We start from the raw sequence: 19,189 nt of genomic DNA, 5'->3' as shown, positions 1-19,189 counted from the left end.
CCCCCCCCAAAATAAATAAATAAATAATAATAATAATAATAATAATAATAATAATAATAATAATAATAATAATAATAATAAAATATTTCCTTATTTCTCAGCTGCACACAAGATCAATGCTAAAAGTGAAATAGGACTATTAAACTAACCACCACTCATAAAAGAACAAACCCCAAAATCACACAGCGGTGCTGTTGCTGTATGGCGGTCAAACCTATTATGGCGGTTGCCTGCTTAAAGTTCCATATCCGACGCCGTCATTTTCTCCCCGTCGACTTGCCGTTTTCCGCCGGACCTTGATGCAGAAGAGTAGTAGAATGCAATGGCAGCACGTTAGAGGAGCCAGTAGTAACTGGACATTCAATACTACTTTCACCACCGCTGCCATTGACATTATTTGCTATATGATTATCTCCCTTCAAAGTAAAACCAGTCACCATATGCAAACACAACTTCTACTAGCCGATGAAATCTCAATTTTTGGAACTGGTTCTTCTTCGAAATGGATCAATAATAAGGGATTAATATGCACTGTATTTGATTTGATGCTGCAAGAAAAGTGTTTAATAAGGATGGTTCTAAGAAGCTGCAGGTGAGAAATTGGCAAGATAGGCTCATTTTTTCAAATACATTTCAGTTGATATCCAGTTTGTGTTGCAGCAATGCCTTACTTTCGCTAGTTTTCTATTTCAGGCTGGTGTTAACAAGCTTGCATATTTAGATTGTAACGTTCCAAATTTTTACTATTAGTTGTTAGATTTAAATTTAGGACTTAAGTACGCTATTATTAATGACTAATGACCTTCTTGGTTATTGACCAATAGTTTGAGGACCTAAGTGAAAAATTATTTTGGAAATTAGATGAATAGCCTGTTTGGGAGTGATTTTTTGGCCCAAAAAATTGATTTTTTGGCCCAAAAAATTGATTTTTTGACCGTTATTTTACTATTCCAACCGTCATATTTGACTTCTTCTCTCACAGGTGGACCCCACTTTTCTCCTAACGGTTAAAAAATCAATTTTCAAAATCACTCCCAAACAAGCTCGAAATCATGCGTAAAACATTTGTAAATATGCCAATTGGTCTTAATCAAATATGATTTATTGATCACATGCATAATTCACACCATATTTCAAGCCAATGTAATTGATTTGACCACATGTATTATTGACACCAAGTTTTAAGTTAAGTGAATTGATTTGGCCACATGATTAAAGGTATTGATTTGACCATTTTCATGATAAGATACCACTTATGCATTGACCATGTCTAACCCTAGGCACATTTGGTTTTGGGTGGGTTTCGACTTCAACCCGAAATCAAAACCAAATTAGTCCATTTAGATGAATTTCAACCTGAACCAATCCACTATAACTCTTAAACAGAACCGAAACAAACCAAATCAGTTCGGTTCGATTAGTCTATTTGGACTTTTAGTCCAAATTAAATTTTTAAAAAAAGGTTTAGTATAATATAATAAGCTTGTGAAGGAAAATTTCCAACGCTATTACTTACCGGCAACATCATAGATTGGAGAAAATCGAGACATATTTAATGAGGTTAGGGCTTTTTTTTAAATTAAAAAAAAAAAATGTAAACGTGTAAGTGGATTGGATCGGTTTGATAAATTAGTAATTTGAGACTTTAAACCATGACTGAACCGATCCACCATAATTTTGTTTAAAAGAAAATCAAATTAAACCAATTACTTGTGTCGAACCGATCTAAACCAACTCGAGTCAGTTCGATTTGATTGGTTTGGTCAATTTTTCGATTTTTTTGCCCAAGTCTACCTAACGTCTAGTCATTTCCTTTTACTTTTCTACACATAGTCAAGAATCTACACTATAATTTGAAGACAAACCCAATACTAGACTACCCATCACCAATTATTTACACAATCACCCTCTCTACCTCTATCACTTTGTCTCCCCACCTTTTCTTTTTCACTTCTCCTTTCTATATTAAATATAGTCGTACGCTTACACAATCACACGTGAATAGTCAAACCCACACGCAGCTCAAGGATCTCTTTCTAACAATCACTGTTTTTGTCATTCTCAATTGGCCAATGAAAGGTAAGTTGTGCTTTATATTTATAGTGAATAATGCTTATACATGTAATATTTCTATGGCTATGTTATGTTTATCTCAACTAAAATTTTATCCATTAGCATAAAAAGCCAGAAATAATCAGTCTAATTCGGTAATACAATTAAAAGGTACTTATTAATTCCGTCCATTGTCATTATTATTCACTGATTTCTCAATAAAAAGTTCAAAACCCATTACCCACCCCAATGCAACAACCTTAAGTTAGAAAAATGAACCAATGAATGCCAATAATAATCTTGTGCATCAAATATTATCCAGGAAAGGAAAATCATTTACGAATTTCGGTCTCTTTTACAAATTCAGCAACGTGAACGCAAAGCCAGCACCCAGTGACAATATATGCGTGGTAAGCTCAAAATCTCAATCTTTCCATATCTAGATTATTCTCTACTATTCATGTATGAATCTACCAATATGATAAATTTTTTGCCAATTATAGATCATATATTATAAATCAAAACAATGGAAATCTAAACCCCCAAAACTAGATCCAATAAATTCCCCAAATTCGAAGAAAGGCCCCCATGAATAAAAATAAAATTTATAACCCTAAATAAATCTCTTTGCCTCAAAATTAAACAGAACAAAACTTACAAACTTCAAGATCGCTGCTGCAGAACTCATCGTTCCTTCCAAGACAAGAGAAAAGGCCGGAATCCCACTGGGCCCTTTGCACCATGGGCTCACCTATCAAGCTCAGAGGCACCCCATCAGCAGTCCAGCCCATTGGCACCGCCGGTGTCGATTGCTTCATGGCCTCCGCAAGCGGAGGAGCTGCTCCGTGTTTCGCCTTGGTGTTCAATTCCTTTTCATCCTTCGTTTCTTGTTCTTGATTTTGCTTTGTCAGAAGGGGGCTAGATTCCTCAGAATTCGCCATCACAACAGGTAGAATTAACAACTTATATTATCTATAAAAATACCGAAATTTAGAAAAATGAAATCTGAAAGTGAGGAATATTTAAGAGAGAAGTATGAAGTAGGTACAGATTGGTGTACGCATTCACACAGAAGAAACCAAGAAAGTGTCGGTCTACCTAAAATGTTTCCCTAGCACAAAAGTTATCTTTGGCATTTTCACATTTTATTGCAAAAAAAAAAAAAAATTCAGTTATATCAATTTTTAATAACTAATATACCCTCTTATTTAATTTTTTTTTAAAATACAATCTTACCCTTAAAATTTTCAAAAAATTACAAGTAACCTCATCAAAAATAACGTCACCTTAACAGGGCTATCAGCCTCCATCTCACCAACCACTACTCAACCGCCACCTAAAACTCCGGAGCTCATACCATAAACAACCGTCATCAACTGCCAACACTTTCTCATAAATAAATTGAACAAACAAAAAATTTATATGGTCAAAATCAACCAAAAAACTAGCTTGTCGCACATGTAACACGCTGCATTTGCCATCAATTTTGGCGTCGGCAATGGTTCCCACCATCATGGACCACCCATTCCCACTTCACCACATCACGCCGCACTTGCTACAATAATGGGCTTTCATCAATCACATTCTAATAGGCCCCAAAATTTTTAGCCACTTATTGCCCAATAATAAATTGAAAGCTGTTGTTGTAGATTTTGATTCTGTACGATGTATTGATGTTTTAAGACCATGAAGAGAGGCGCGCTATTAAGTATAATCGATTAGTGTATTGAAAAAAACATGGGTCTTGTCAGAACACTTGATATCACCATAATTTGCATTCACAGGTTATGCATTTTGACTTACAATTCCAACCAAATCTATTGGCATTAAGCTTGGATGTTCGATGGCATGTGTGAGTGAGAGTTTTCTGATGATATGGAGGTTCAACAGTTTGGACGGTGGTTGTCTAAAGTTTTTTGGCTTCTAAGGTAGCGGTCCCATTTGGTGGTGGAGGGGCGAAGAGAGGAGGAGAAGAAAAGAAGAGAGAGATTTTTTTTTCTATTTTTAATATTTAATAATTTATTTCGACTCATTTTTTAAAAGTTTAGGAGTAAGATTGCAATTTGTTTTTTATTTTTTTGTTTATTTAAATAGAATGATATATTAGTCATTTTACATTAAAAATTGGTAAAAAAAGACGTTTTCAACAATAAAAAGTGAAAATGCTAAAAGTGAAAGGTATGAACGTTTTGCATAATAACATTGAAAGGTAGGGACATTTTGTGTTAATTACCCCTATCTATATATATGTGTGTGATGTCTGCATTACTACTTATTTCCCCCTGTTTGGTTCGGATAAAAACTCAATTAAAATCTCAAATCAAATTTAACAATTAATTTTAATCACACATTATATTGGACCAACAACTTTTTAACTACACATTTTATCAACTTTTATAAAAATATGTAGCGAAAACTATCAATAGTCATCCTAAATGGCATACATTTTATTATTTAAGGCATGATATAATAAAAAAAAAACTATCACATTAATGTATCAAATAGCAAATTGCCGATAGCTCTAATTGTGAGTAACATTATTCTTAAGTGGTGTGGAAGCCGTAGCGAATTAGACTTAAAATCGTGCCTACTGTTCTCTTTTGTGCTGCTCCTTTGTTGAATTAATTTTGGGGATCCGATTTATGCTGCATCTGTTTAGCAAAAAAGTTGCGGGGGTCATTAATATTTTACTATAGAGAAAGTTACTTTGTATTGATTATCCAAAAATATTTAAATCCCACAATGAGTTAATTATGATTGTGCTCTTTGTTCTTTTATCTTTGTGAATATGCATAACTACTAATTAGGGTTTATTTTCGAAAAATTACATAAATAACTCTTATGAGGTTATAAATCCCACAATGAGTTAATTATGATTGTGCTCTTTGTTCTTTTATCTTTGTGAATATGCATAACTACTAATTAGGGTTTATTTTCGAAAAATTACATAAATAACTCTTATGAGGTTATAAATCCCACAATGAGTTAATTATGATTGTGCTCTTTGTTCTTTTATCTTTGTGAATATGCATAACTACTAATTAGGGTTTATTTTCGAAAAATTACATAAATAACTCTTATGAGGTTATAAATCCCACAATGAGTTAATTATGATTGTGCTCTTTGTTCTTTTATCTTTGTGAATATGCATAACTACTAATTAGGGTTTATTTTCGAAAAATTACATAAATAACTCTTATGAGGTTATAAATCCCACAATGAGTTAATTATGATTGTGCTCTTTGTTCTTTTATCTTTGTGAATATGCATAACTACTAATTAGGGTTTATTTTCAAAAAATTACATAAATAACTCTTATGAGGTTAACCCTCTTTTTTTTTTCGATGTACCTATATATTGTTATACAAATCTAGAATAATATAAATTTATTTATTAAAGAAAAAAAACATAGAGAATGAAATTGCATAAATATATAAACCACCGAAAAACAACTATAAACCTGCAAACCAATGCTTGTGTGTACACAGTTTGCTTAAAACAGATTTGCACATTTACCGTAGGTGCTCAAGGTTAGTTTGGATATATGTCTCCTGTGATACAATAAAAAGAGCCAGTAGAATCTGAGCACTTCAATTTCTACTCTGATGAAATGAACTCGTGCCAGAACAGTACCATCGAAACTTAGACGGAAATGAAAATTTTCTGAGTACCGGAACTAGAAAGCGAACTGGAAATTATGTAGGAAGGGTATTGTTTTTCTGTGGTTGTATGGAGGAAAACCGAGCTCAATTATAATCTTGGCCCCATGAATGGTAAGTAAATTTGTTTATTAACTCACAATTAATTCCTTTGTTGAATTAGTTTTGGGGATCCGATTTATATTGCGTCTATTTAGTAAAAAAGTCACAGGGGTCATTAATATTTCACTATAGAAAAAGTTACTTTGTATTGACTATCCAAAATATTTAAATCCCACAATGAGTTAATTATGATTGTGCTCTTTGTTCTTTTATATTGTGAATATGCATAACTACTAAATTAGGGTTTCTTTTCGAAAAATTACATAAATAACTCTAATGAGGTTAACACTCCCTTTCTTTTTTTCTTTTTCTTTTTCCTTTTTTTCTCCCTTTGATGCACCTATATACGAGTTTGGACTTATCATGGTCAAAAACTTGGCCTATTTTCTACACTACAAGAATTTTATCTTTTCTCTACAAAATTTATTTTTAGGGAAAAGTTCTTATTTGTAGGGAAAACCTTTTGTAGACAAAAAAATTTTGTAAGAAAATTTGTGGGGCAAACATCAAGGGGAAAGAGTTAGACCCACAAATTGTTGAAATTTGTTGGCTAAAGCTTTTCCCTATGAACCATTTGGAGACAAATACAATATGTCGTGTAAGTTTTTTCCCAACAAAATTGTTTGTCTGCTAAAGTTAATTTAGTCCACGAAATAATTTCGTTTTCCCCTACAAATTACGTTGTAGGCTAAAATGTACACATTTTCCCAACAATTAGAAATTTGTGGCAACATGTATAGACTATTTTGGAAGCTATTAGTCACTGTCACGTGCGTTACACGAATTTTTTATTTATCATATTTTTATTAATGTATGAATTTTATTTTTTTGAAAAGTTTTTAAAGTAATATTTAGAAATATTTTCATGATATAAAAAAATAATTACAAATTATTTTTGCAATTGCATAACATTATATTATCTAGAAAAAATATGCTTGTACATTTCATGCTTGAATAAGAAATATATAAACTATTTTGCCTGTATTATTTGATAGTGTTGATATAATTGAGTTAAATGTGAAGATTATATTTTTAAATTTTGTGTAATTCAATATTGGAAAATTGAAAATTGAGCACAAAGTTATAAATCGACTTGCATATCCATACGTATATTTTAATATTTATTTTATGGTTATGTTGAAAAAATAAAAATTCGAATTTTTTTTTTTACATTCGATTTGGTAAGTGAATGAACGGTGTTGTGCATTCTCGGTATTTGTAAGTGTAAAAATCGGTATATGAAAATACAATAAGCTGCAAATGCACCATATACGATAAACCGCAAATATGTTAGGTAGCATATACAATAAGTTGCTTGCAAATACGATAGGCAGCATATACGGTAAGCTGCAAATATGATAAGTTGCCTGTAAATACCGTAGGTTCAAATACGGTAAACTGCAAATACGGTAGGTAGGCAGCATATTCGATAAACTACAAATACAGTAGGCATCATATATCGTAAGTTGCAAATACGATAAACTGCATATACGGAGTTATAATTTGTTATAAATGTATAAAATTTATTTAATATTGAATTTCATAAGTACTAAATATTGTAATTCAATATTGTTTCTTTTTTTATAATTGTATTTCCGGGAATTTTAAAAAAAAGGTGGTTATGAAATTGCTAATTTTTAAATATGTTTTTTTGTTGAAAAAAAAAATATTTTGTATGATATTTGTAAAAAAAAAATATTGTAATTTTATTAGCGTAATAATAAAATTTATTATGATTATTTAAAAAAATTTTAACACCACACAATAAATCTATACTTTTAACCTGGTGGCTGCAAAGTTTTTTGTGTATTAATAATGCATTTTTCATTCGGACAATAATGCCGAATTTTTCGGCATCATTATTTCGTTTTCTTCTTTTCACAGGATTTACTTTTTTCATTTTTTTCTTCTTTATATATTTAGATGCTTTTGTTAGATTCTTTTGTTGTTAGCAATGATTATTTTTTTAAGAGTTTTTTTGGTATTATATTGAAGTTAAACTTTTTCTTATAATTATATTTTTTATTAGATTTAATGCATATTTTTAACTAATAAAATAATAAACTAAACAAATATTAGGTTGCATGATTAAATTAAAAAAAATCGTTGCATGGTTGCACAAATTGTGCAACTCCGCAAAATCTGTGCGGACTCTTGTGTAGAGTTCCCGCACAATGTGCGGAGTTCTCGCACATTTGGAGACATGACCTTACAACATATTTTTTTGTTTAAATCATTAAATTAGTAATTAGATGAAATTAATTCTAGCAAATGCATTTTGTTTATTTTTAATTTTTAATTTTTGAGAAATTTGTATACTTTTTTATTTAGTGTATTTTTATTAGCTTATTAATTATTATTAATGATTTTTTTTTAAAAAAATTGTATAAATAAAAACAAATCTATTGGTTGGTGAAGAATTAAATGAAATAGTAAATGGGTTTTTTAAACCAATTATTGCTAGGAAAATGCCAAAAAATGTTGTATATTAAAACTTGTTTTACATGGCAACAAAAGACAAGAGCAATTCACGTGATTTTTTCTGAAAATTCTTAAAAGTTAGTTTCACGTGAATAAAAGTTCTGTATGAGCCTAAACCATCCATTTCTTTGCATTTCAAACTGGAGTTTTCTTATAGCTGGATTTTTCATCATTCATTTTTAGCAAAATCTTAAGTCAATTTCAGAAAAAAAATTACAAGGTAATTGTTTAGTCTACATGATTTTTTTTTTTTTTTGTAGTTAATTTGTTTTCCTGCTGCTGTTGTGAAAAAAATTTTGTGAAAAATTTTGTGGACTACTTCTCATCTACTCTTTGATGTATTTGAAAATCTAAATGTTATTTTTTACAGATTTTTGTTGTGTTTTACTCTATGTAGAGAAAAAGAGACACGATTAAGGTAAATATGTACTCCATGGATACATACAACTGGAATATGGTCTACTACTGAATTTTGATTGCTAACTTTTGGAGTTCAAAAATATCACAGTACCTTTTTTTATTTTTAAAAATCAATATTTTGTTTTGTTGAGTATATTTGTATGCTTGGTATGTTGAATAAACCTCATAAATTAATAGTAACCTCTACCTTCACTCTTTTAAAGTAAAGGTGATTAATTGATGATGTGTTGACATTATTTAAGAGTATATTTCATGCTAATATTTGACTCTTTTGCTGCGCCTGCAAAATCAAGTTAAGATTCTAAAAACATTATTATGTTTGTATATTGTAAATTGGAAAACATCCAATATAATTACAAAGACTAAATTTTAAAAGATGAGATATGTTAACAAAAGAACAAGGACATACTCTACTAAAAGAGTGACCGAAGAATGTTTTTATAATTCAGCCTTAACTATGCTTGCAACAGTATGTTGGCAATGCTTTAGTCCGCAATTACAATCATTTAGATATAGTTTTATCGACCAATTTTTCAAACATGCAACATGTGGTTAGAGATGGTTTTACAACAATTGTTGGAGTCTTTTCTGTTAAACCAAGATTTGGACATCTTTCTTTCAAAGATAAAACTTGGACTGAACGAACATCACTGACAACTAATGTTTGCTGTATATGCTGAAATGAGAGTTATTAGATATCCAAGTCTTTTATCTATTTGCTTCTACATGACTAGATATTCACATCAACATATGCTTGTAATTTTCCTATTGAAGCAAAATAATAGTGTCTGCCTATATATATACCTCTATCAATGTATATCCATTTCAAGTTCACAAATGAATATAGAGGTTTATGTTCAAAATGCCTATCTAAACAAAAGTTATGGACTTGAGATCTAGAGAAAAAGATGAATATAAAGGTCCTATGCAAGATTAAACATGTAAAGAGGTACTACTTTACCTGGAAGAAGATTGAATTGATGCACAACTTTGCAAAATTAAGAAGATGACAAGTATGTGATACCCCATATATCAATTATATCTGAATCGTGATGATTGTAGCATACTAATAAAGGCCATGATTGAATTAGTGATTTGAGATAGAGAAAACCTAACCTCTCATAGAAATCTTTTAGCTGAAATATGAAATCAGAAATCACTGCATCCTTCACCAAAATCTAAATTACCATGAACCTGGCATACCATTGTAGTTTTTTGACATAGGTTTTAGTTTCAACAGCAAGCATAACAACATATGATATGATTATCTAGAACTATATATGCTCTGGGTACATTGTTTTATAGCACTAAATATTTATTTATTAATTAGTTATGTGGATAAAGTGAAAAATATTTGTTCAAGGTATGTTTTAATTTTTATTTGTAATCACATTTTCTCCAAAAATTAGTTTGTAAATAAGTTTTGTTATTTGATATAGATGTCTCTAGATTATATCTTGTCTCCAGACCAATGATTCTGTGCTACTATTAGTCAATATTCAAATCATCGATACGTTAGGGATTTGATAGAATTGTTACAAGCAGACGAACAATCATCATTAATGTACAGTAATTTTTATGGATTTCTATATGGATTCATATATAGAGACGAAGAGCAACAATTTAGTAGGAAGTTGATACATGAATTCATAATGAGGATTGTGAATTTCGATAAAAACAATGAAGTGTGGGTCAGATTTGATAACCATCTTGCCCATTTTAGATTGCAAGAATTTTGCTTAATCACTAGACTACCTTGCCACGAACCATCTGTTAATCTTAATCGTAGTAATCCTCGGTTTAGAAACCAATATTTCAAGGGTTTGAAAAGGATTTCTATGAGGATGCTCCATGATGCCTTCAATTCATGTGAAGATCGAGAAGATAAATTGAAACTTGGATTAGTTATGTTGATAGAGTGTGTTCTCAAACCAATTGAAAGATGCATTGATTACAGAATGCTATGTATGGTTGAGCAGCTTGACGATTTTCTTTTGTATTCATGGAGCCGAAAGGCATACTGTAATACTCTAGTCAATTCAAAAAGAAAAGTCAAAGTTAAAAAAAGGAACAAAAGACAAAAAAAAGTGGCAGGCGGTGGAAGTTAATACAAATTCAAACCAAATTCATAACACACACAACACACACACACAAGAACGGACCAGAGAAGAAAAAGAGAGAAAAAGAGAGAGGAAAAAGAAAAAAGAAAAAGAAAAAGAGGAAGAAAAAGAAGAAGAAAAAAAGGGGAAAAATTTGTCAATGTGTAAGGAATTTAGTGCTCTATCCTATTAGTCTTGAATTTCTCAATTTTGAAAGGTAAGTAAAAAGTTACTTATTGTTAAGTTATGTTTGATTTTGTAGTTGTTAGATTGTTAGGTTAAATTTAATTTTATTGAAGGGGTTAAGTATAATAAACTATGAAATTGAATAAAATGAAAGAAAAATTAATTTTAGTAATTAAAGAGACGTTAAAAATCGCCTAAACGTGAAATAATTATGTTTAGGTATCGCCTATTTAATTATTGAAATTAGTTAATTGTTGATTTAAAAATTATATTATATTTCAGGTGGCGATACGGATATCAGGACAGCGTATCAATCGAATTGATTTTGGCATATATAGTTCTGTGAGTGGAAAAATATAAATATTTTTAAAGTATTTATAAATTAAGTTTATTGTTAAAGTATGTGCAATTATATGCAATTATGTGTTCGAATTAAATGATTTTTATGGAAATATCTTTTATTATGATACATGTGGGATTTCAAAGATTGTATACGTTACATTGTGAATTGGAATATGAGATATGATTTTGAGATCGATCAGAAAAGTACCCGTGATTATATATTTCTTCTAGTTCACTGAGGGGCCTTGGCCGTATTCTATACTACACTGAGGGGTCATGGACTGGGGATGAAGGGGTCTCGACCGTGTACATATAGTTCACTGAGGGGCCTTCGCCGTGTTCTAGAATTGATTTTGAGAGGTCTTTGAGACCGACTTTCATTCACGGAGGGGCTAAAGGCCCGTGACGAAAGTTCTTAGCCCGAGGGGCGGATTACATATTTCAATCAGAGGGTACGTTTTTGGTGGATTTTTCAGAACGTTTGATGTGATGAGATTATAACATGGTTATCAGCTGATGTTATATCATGATTTTAAGATGATATTTTTATGACATTATATGAATATTTCACTTTCTGGCTATAATTACATGATGTTAGCTTGTGAATTATCAAATTGTTTGAATTTGATTTCCAATAAAAATGTATAAATGAAAATGTATATTTCTTGTGAACTTCTCCACTCATTGAGCTATCAACTCATATATTTTTTCACGTTTTTCCTTATCAGGCAGCAGTTGAGAATCTGGGCATCTTTTGGAGTTGAGCCTTGATTTTGGAGTTAGAGCCATACGACAGAGTTTGTTAGTATGACTCACTTCATAGAACATGTAGTCGGTGTTTTGGGACGCATGTTCATGTTTAAATGTGATTTTGCATCACTTGTAGTTAGTTGTGGGGCTCACTATGTATTATATATCCATATGTATATTTCATTGTATTTCTTGATAAAAGTGGAGATTTCAGCTTATCTTTATTGTGCTGTGCTATAATTTGGGATTTGTGTGAAATTGATCTCAGGTTGGTTAGTCCTGTTTACAGGGGAGATAATGCCGAAATTTTGTTAGAAAAATAATGTGTAAAAAGTGAAATATTGTATTTGTAGTAGCCTTGATGGTGGGTCCGACTTTTAGTTGGTATCTATCATAGGCGCATGCCACGTCCGGATCTCGTAGTGTTATACGGGGCGGGGTGTGTCAGTTTGGTATCAGAGCATGCATTAGAGTTCATGGGTTTGCATTGTACATGCATACATTCTGATGTTTAGCATATCATGCATAACTGTAGGTGAGTCATGCCTCGTGGTGGCAAAACTCGAAGGCTCCAAGATATGTTGCCCCAGTCTCAAATTGCTCCTGATAGAGATGAATTGAGAGAGCTCGAGAGAGTAGATGAATCAGTTCACCAGCCTCCTGAACAACGAGGACAGGGAAATGTGATTGGAACTGATCCTATTGCTGTTGAAAGAATTGCTATTGCCGTTGCATCTGCTATGCGTAACTCCGACAGAGATTTTAGTATTGAAAGGGCTACAAAGTTAGGGGCTAAAGTGTTCACTGGCACAGCTGATCCTGCAGTTGCACAGGCATGGATGACTAAGATAGAGAGAGTATTTGATGTTATGGGTTGCTCAGACGATAGGAAGTTGTGTCTCGCCACTTTCTTATTAGAGGAAGGTGCATACGATTGGTGGCAGTCGGTACAGAGCACATATCTAGACCCTTCCATCATCACTTGGACAGAATTCAGACGTATCTTTTATGATGTCTATTACCCTCGGTCATATAAAGATGCAAAGCAGGAGGAATTTTTGAAACTAGTACAAGGGCAGATGACAGTTGCAGAATATCAGGTGAGATTTATTGAACTTTCAAAGTATGCCCAAGTTCTGGTAAGCAACGAAATTGATAAATGTAGACGATTTGAAAATGGGTTAAGGGAAGAAATCCGATCAGTAGTAACAGCTGCAGGCTGGAATGTATTTGGCAAATTGGTGGAATCAGCTTTGAGAGTGGAAAAGAGCATTTCTGATAGGCCAAGTGGTAGAGAACAAACAATGTTCAGAGCAAGCGATAGTCAGACAATGGCAAGTGTTTCTAGCTATAGACCACCACGGAGAGACAGTAGAGGATTTCGTCCTGGTGTGTCCAGTTCAAGTCAATTCAAATCTCGATCACGAGGAAGTCAGGGCCCTAGATTCAGTCCCAGTACTGTACAGCAGCCAGTGGCCAGTCGTACTTATACTCAGGGTTCTTCCCAGAGATTATTTACTCCGAGACAGGGCGAGAGTTTTACTAGTACTAGACTACCTTATTGTCAATTATGTACAAGACCTCATCTCGGCACGTGTTTAAAGTTCAAAGAAAGCGGAGTCTGTTATCATTGTGGTCAAGGCCGACATATCAGAAGAAATTGTCCAGTTCTATCACAGGAGAGTGGTATGGTACCGAAGATATTTCCTCAGCAGAGTGTTGGTAGTACAAGACAGAATCAGACTCAGAGAGATGATTCAGTTAATAGAACAGGTGCAAACAGTGTGGCCCAGTCTAATTTCGCAAGTGGTAGTGGTACAAAATCAAAAGGGCAGGCAGGACGACCGAAGACCCAGGGTAAAGTTTTTGCTATGACTCAGCAGGCGGCAGAGGAGTCTCCAGATGTTATCATGGGTATGTTGTCTATTTTTGATAGAAATGCTCGTATTTTGATTGATCCTGGATCTACACATTCTTTTATGTCATTTGCATTTACTTTATATGCGAATCAAAAGTCAGAACTTTTAGGCAGTTGTTTGGTAGTGAGTACAATAGTAGGAGAATCACTATTAGCAAACAATATATATTGAGATTGTGGGATTAAGATAAAGGAAAATAAGCTGAAGGCAAATTTAATACCTCTCGACATACATGATTTTGATGTTATCTTGGGTATGGACTTTCTGGCAACAAATCGAGCTTCAGTTGATTGCTTTCGAAAGGAGGTTGTGTTCAGGCAGCCAGGACAGCCTGAATTTATATTCAATGGACAGCGTAGAATTTTGCCGTCTTGTGTGATATCTGCTATTGACGCTAGAAGATTACTCAACAAGGGCTGTCATGCATATTTGGCTCATGTAATTGATACAGATATTAGCAAACAAAAACTTGAAGATATCCTAGTGGTCAAGGACTTTCCTGATGTATTTCCAGAAGAATTACCAGGCTTACCATCAAACAGAGATATGGAGTTCACTATAGATCTGATTCCAGGAACTGCACCTATTTCACGGGCACCCTATAGAATGGCACCAGCAGAATTGAAAGAGCTAAAGGTTCAGTTGCAAGAGTTGGTAGACAAGGGTTTCATCAGACCTAGTATATCTCCGTGGGGAGCACCAGTTTTGTTTGTGAAAAAGAAGGATGGCACCATGCGACTGTGCATAGATTACAGACAATTGAACAAAGTGACAATTCGCAATAAATATCCTTTGCCACGTATTGATGATCTGTTTGATCAGCTTTGAAGTGCTGCAATATTTTCAAAGATTGATTTACGTTCGGGATATCATCAACTTAAAATCAAGGACAGTGATGTGCCAAAAACTGCTTTTAGGACAAGATATGGTCATTTTGAATTTCTTGTGATGCCATTTGGGTTGACCAACGCACCAGCAGCATTTATGGATATGATGAATAGAGTGTTTCGCCCGTATTTAGACGGATTTGTGATTGTATTCATTGATGATATTTTAGTATACTCTCGAGATCATAATGAGCACACAGAACATCTCAGAATCATCTTGCAGACTCTACGTGATGAGCAGTTGTATGCTAAATTTAGTAAATGTGAATTCTGGCTTGATAAAGTTGTATTTTTGGGATATGTCATATCAGCAGAAGGAATTTATGTTGACCCGCAGAAAACAGAGGCAGTGGTAAAATGGGAAAGACCTACTAATGTGACAGAAATCCGAAGTTTTCTTGGCTTAGCAGGTTATTACCGTCGTTTTGTAGAGGGATTTTCTAAAATTGCTCTTCCTTTGACCAGTTTGACTAGAAAGAATGCTAAATTTGTTTGGAATGAAAATTGTGAGAGAAGTTTCCTCGAATTGAAGAATAGATTAGTGTCAGCTCCAGTTCTTACCCTTCCATCTCCCGGTGAAGAGTTTGTGATATATAGTGATGCTTCACGTCAGGGTCTTGGTTGTGTTTTGATGCAGAATGGGAAAGTTATAGCGCATGCTTCCAGGCAGTTGAATAAACATGAACTGAATTATCCTACACATGACTTAGAGCTAGATGCAGTTGTCTTAGCCTTGAAAATTTGGAGACATTACTTGTATGGTGAGAGATGCCAGATATATACAGATCATAAAAGCTTAAATTATATTTTCGATCAGAAAGAGTTAAATTTGAGGCAAAGAAGATGGTTAGAGCTGATAAAAGATTACGACTGCAAGATTGATTATCATCCAGGGAAGGCTAATGTAGTTGCTGATGCTCTCAATCAGAAAATATCGAGTCCTATGACCCAGACTAATGCAGTATTTTCATCCTTGTTTGGTGAGTTTAGAGCTTCTCACGCTCAATTATCAGTTACCCGTGTAGGAGCATTATTTGCTAACTTCCAAGTGAGGCCTACTTTGATTGATACAGTTAGAGAAACTCAAACTCAAGATCCAATGTTGAACAAATTGAAAGAAGAAGTTAGTAAAGGTAAACATACAGATTATACCATTCGAGATGACGGAGCTTTAGTTATGGGAAATAGATTATGTGTTCCAGATAATTCGAAATTGAAGGGAGAAATTCTAGAAGAGGCACATAGTTCAGCTTACGCGATGCATCCAGGTAGTACAAAAATGTATCGTGTACTCAAAGAACACTATTGGTGGCATGGAATGAAGAGAGAAATACCTGAGTTTGTATCCAGATGTCTCATTTGCCAGCAAGTGAAACCAGATCGTCAGAAAACAACAGGATTGTTACAAACGTTGCCTGTTCCTGAGTGGAAATGGGAACACATTACTATGGATTTTCTATTTGGACTTCCAATCCACAAACAGATGGTCAGTCAGAAAGAACTATTCAGACTCTGGAAGACATGTTACGAGCTTGTGTACTGCAGTTCAAAGGGAATTGGGATACTCATCTTTCTTTGATGAAATTTGCTTATAATAACAGTTATCATTCGAGTATAGAAATGGCTCCTTTTGAAGCACTGTATGGTAGGAAATGCAGAACTCCAGTATGTTGGGATGAAGTTGGTGAAAGAAAGTTATTGGGTCTTGAATATATCCAAATTACTGCGGAGAAAGTAAAGATAATTAAAGAAAAGTTAAAGACATCCCAAGATAGACAGAAGAACTATGCAGATAGACGCAGAAGAAACCTTGAATTTGATGTTGGAGATAGAGTTTTCCTGCGATTGTCTCCATGGAAAGGTGTTATCAGATTTGGTAAACGAGGTAAATTGAGTCCGAGGTATATTGGCCCATATGAGATTGTTGAACGCATCGGTCCAGTTGCATATCGATTGGCTTTGCCAACAGAATTGTCCAGAATTCATGATGTATTCCATGTTTCTATGCTTCGTAAGTATATTCCAGATCCATCTCATGTTTTGGAATCACAACCAATAGAACTGAAGGAAAATCTTACCTATGAAGAAAAACCAGTTCAGATATTAGATAGGAAGGAACCGATTTTGCGTGGTAAGACTATTCCATTGGTTAAAATCATGTGGAGGAATCATGCTATAGAAGAAGCGACATGGGAAAGTGAAGAGCAGATGCGTTCTCAGTATCCCCAGATTTTTCGTACCTAGTTGATCGAATTTCGAGGACGAAATTCTTTTAAGGGGGTGAGTTTTGTAATACTCTAGTCAATTCAAAAAGAAAAGTCAAAGTTAAAAAAAAAAAGGAACAAAAGACAAAAAAAAAGTGGCAGGCGGTGGAAATTAATACAAATCCAAACCAAATTCATAACACACACAACACACACACAAGAACGGACCAGAGAAGAAAAAGAGAGAGGAAAAAGAAAAAAAAAAGAAAAAGAGGAAGAAAAAGTAGAAGAAAAAAGGGGAAAAATTTGTCAATGTGTAAGGAATTTAGTGCTCTATCCTATTAGTCTTGAATTTCTCAATTTTGAAAGGTAAGTAAAAAGTTACTTATTGTTAAGTTATGTTTGATTTTGTAGTTGTTAGATTGTTAGGTTAAATTTAATTTTATTGAAGGGGTTAAGTGTAATAAACTATGAAATTGAATAAAATGAAAGAAAAATTAATTTTAGTAATTAAAGAGACGTTAAAAATCGCCTAAACGTGAAATAATTATGTTTAGGTATCGCCTATTTAATTATTGAAATTAGTTAATTGTTGATTTAAAAATTATATTATATTTCAGGCGGCGATACGGATATCAGGACAGCATATCAATCGAATTGATTTTGGCATACATAGTTCTGTGAGTGGAAAAATATAAATATTTTTAAAGTATTTATAAATTAAGTTTATTGTTAAAGTATGTGCAATTATATGCAATTATGTGTTCGAATTAAATGGTTTTTATGGAAATATCTTTTATTATGATACATGTGGGATTTCAAAGATTATATACGTTACATTGTGAATTGGAATATGAGATATGATTTTGAGACTGACCAGAAAAGTACCCGTGATTATATATTTCTTCTAGTTCACTGAGGGGCCTTGGCCGTATTCTATACTACACTGAGGGGTCATGGACTGGGGATGAAGGGGTCTCGACCGTGTACATATAGTTCACTGAGGGGCCTTGACCGTGTTCTAGAATTGATTTTGAGAGGTCTTTGAGACCGACTTTCATTCACGGAGGGGCTAAAGGCCCGTAACGAAAGTTCTTAGCCCGAGGGGTGGATTACATATTTCAATCAGAGGGTACGTTTTTGGTGGATTTTTCAGCACGTTTGATGTGATGAGATTATTACATGGTTATCAGCTGATGTTATATCATGATTTTAAGATGATATTTTTATGACATTATATGAATATTTCACTTTCTGGCTATAATTACATGATGTTAGCTTGTGAATTATCAAATTGTTTGAATTTGATTTTCAATAAAAATGTATAAATGAAAAGGTATATTTATTGTGAACTTCTCCACTCACTGAGCTATCAACTCATATATTTTTCCACGTTTTTCCTTATCAGGCAGCAGTTGAGAATTTGGGCATCTTTTGGAGTTGAGCCTTGATTTTGGAGTTAGAGCCACACGACAGAGTTTGTTAGTGTGACTCACTTCATAGAACATGTAGTCAGTGTTTTGGGACGCATGTTCATGTTTAAATGTGATTTTGCATCACTTGTAGTTAGTTGTGGGGCTCACTATGTATTATGTATCCATATGTATATTTCATTGTATTTCTTGATAAAAGTGGAGATTTCGGCTTATCTTTATTGTGCTATGCTATAGTTTGGGATTTGTGTGAAATTGATCACAGGTTGGTTAATTCTGTTTACAGGGGAGATAATGCCGAAATTTTGTTAGAAAAATAATGTGTAAAAAGTGATATATTGTATTTGTAGTAGGCTTGATGGTGGGTCCGATTTTTAGTTGGTATCTATCATCGGCGCATGCCACGTCCGGATCTCGTGGTGTTATACGGGGCGGGGTGTGTCACACACTTTGTTTTGTTGAATTCATCGCAACAATTACACTTTTAAAGAATACTGAGAATGCAACAAATTGAGGGAAGGGAGTGCAAATATTCACTACATCAATATCCTCTTGCTTTGCAGGTATTTTTTTTTTTACTAAATTTTTATATATTATTTAGTTTAATGTTGTATATATCTAATATTTAGTTTCAATTTCATTTTTCAGTTTTGGA

At 33.2% G+C, this 19,189-nt stretch overlaps 2 protein-coding genes across 4 annotated transcripts in view; one reads left to right on the top strand and one right to left on the bottom strand.

Annotated features, from left to right (window-relative positions):
• Positions 1-3,159, bottom strand: part of LOC111369393 (cell number regulator 8) — a 6,749-nt gene extending 3,590 nt beyond the window's left edge. The window contains exon 1 of the mRNA XM_022990892.1: positions 2,711-3,159. Coding sequence (XP_022846660.1) covers positions 2,711-2,993 — 283 coding nt within the window. The 5' untranslated portion in view covers positions 2,994-3,159. The remainder of the gene's footprint in view (positions 1-2,710) is intronic.
• Positions 3,160-12,443: 9,284 nt separating this feature from the next.
• On the top strand, positions 12,444-18,549 carry LOC111369392. Of its 3 annotated transcripts, XM_022990890.1 has the most exons (3): positions 12,444-14,005; positions 17,722-17,781; positions 18,510-18,549. In XM_022990890.1, exons 1-2 carry the CDS (start codon positions 12,634-12,636, stop codon positions 17,760-17,762), a joined length of 1,413 nt encoding a protein of 470 aa, XP_022846658.1. In that variant the 5' UTR covers positions 12,444-12,633; the 3' UTR covers positions 17,763-17,781; positions 18,510-18,549. The 3 variants fall into 3 exon arrangements, with proteins under 3 accessions (XP_022846658.1, XP_022846659.1, XP_022846657.1); XM_022990891.1 differs by lacking the exon at positions 17,722-17,781 and having other exon boundaries at positions 18,510-18,546; XM_022990889.1 differs by lacking the exon at positions 18,510-18,549 and having other exon boundaries at positions 17,722-17,842.
• The last annotated feature ends 640 nt before the right edge of the window (positions 18,550-19,189 follow it).

Source organism: Olea europaea, chromosome 20 (genome assembly GCF_002742605.1).
Source record: "Olea europaea var. sylvestris chromosome 20, O_europaea_v1, whole genome shotgun sequence".
Taxonomy (NCBI): Eukaryota; Viridiplantae; Streptophyta; class Magnoliopsida; order Lamiales; family Oleaceae; genus Olea; species Olea europaea.
Note: the sequence above shows the minus strand (reverse complement) of the source record. Positions and strands in the feature narration are given on the sequence as shown.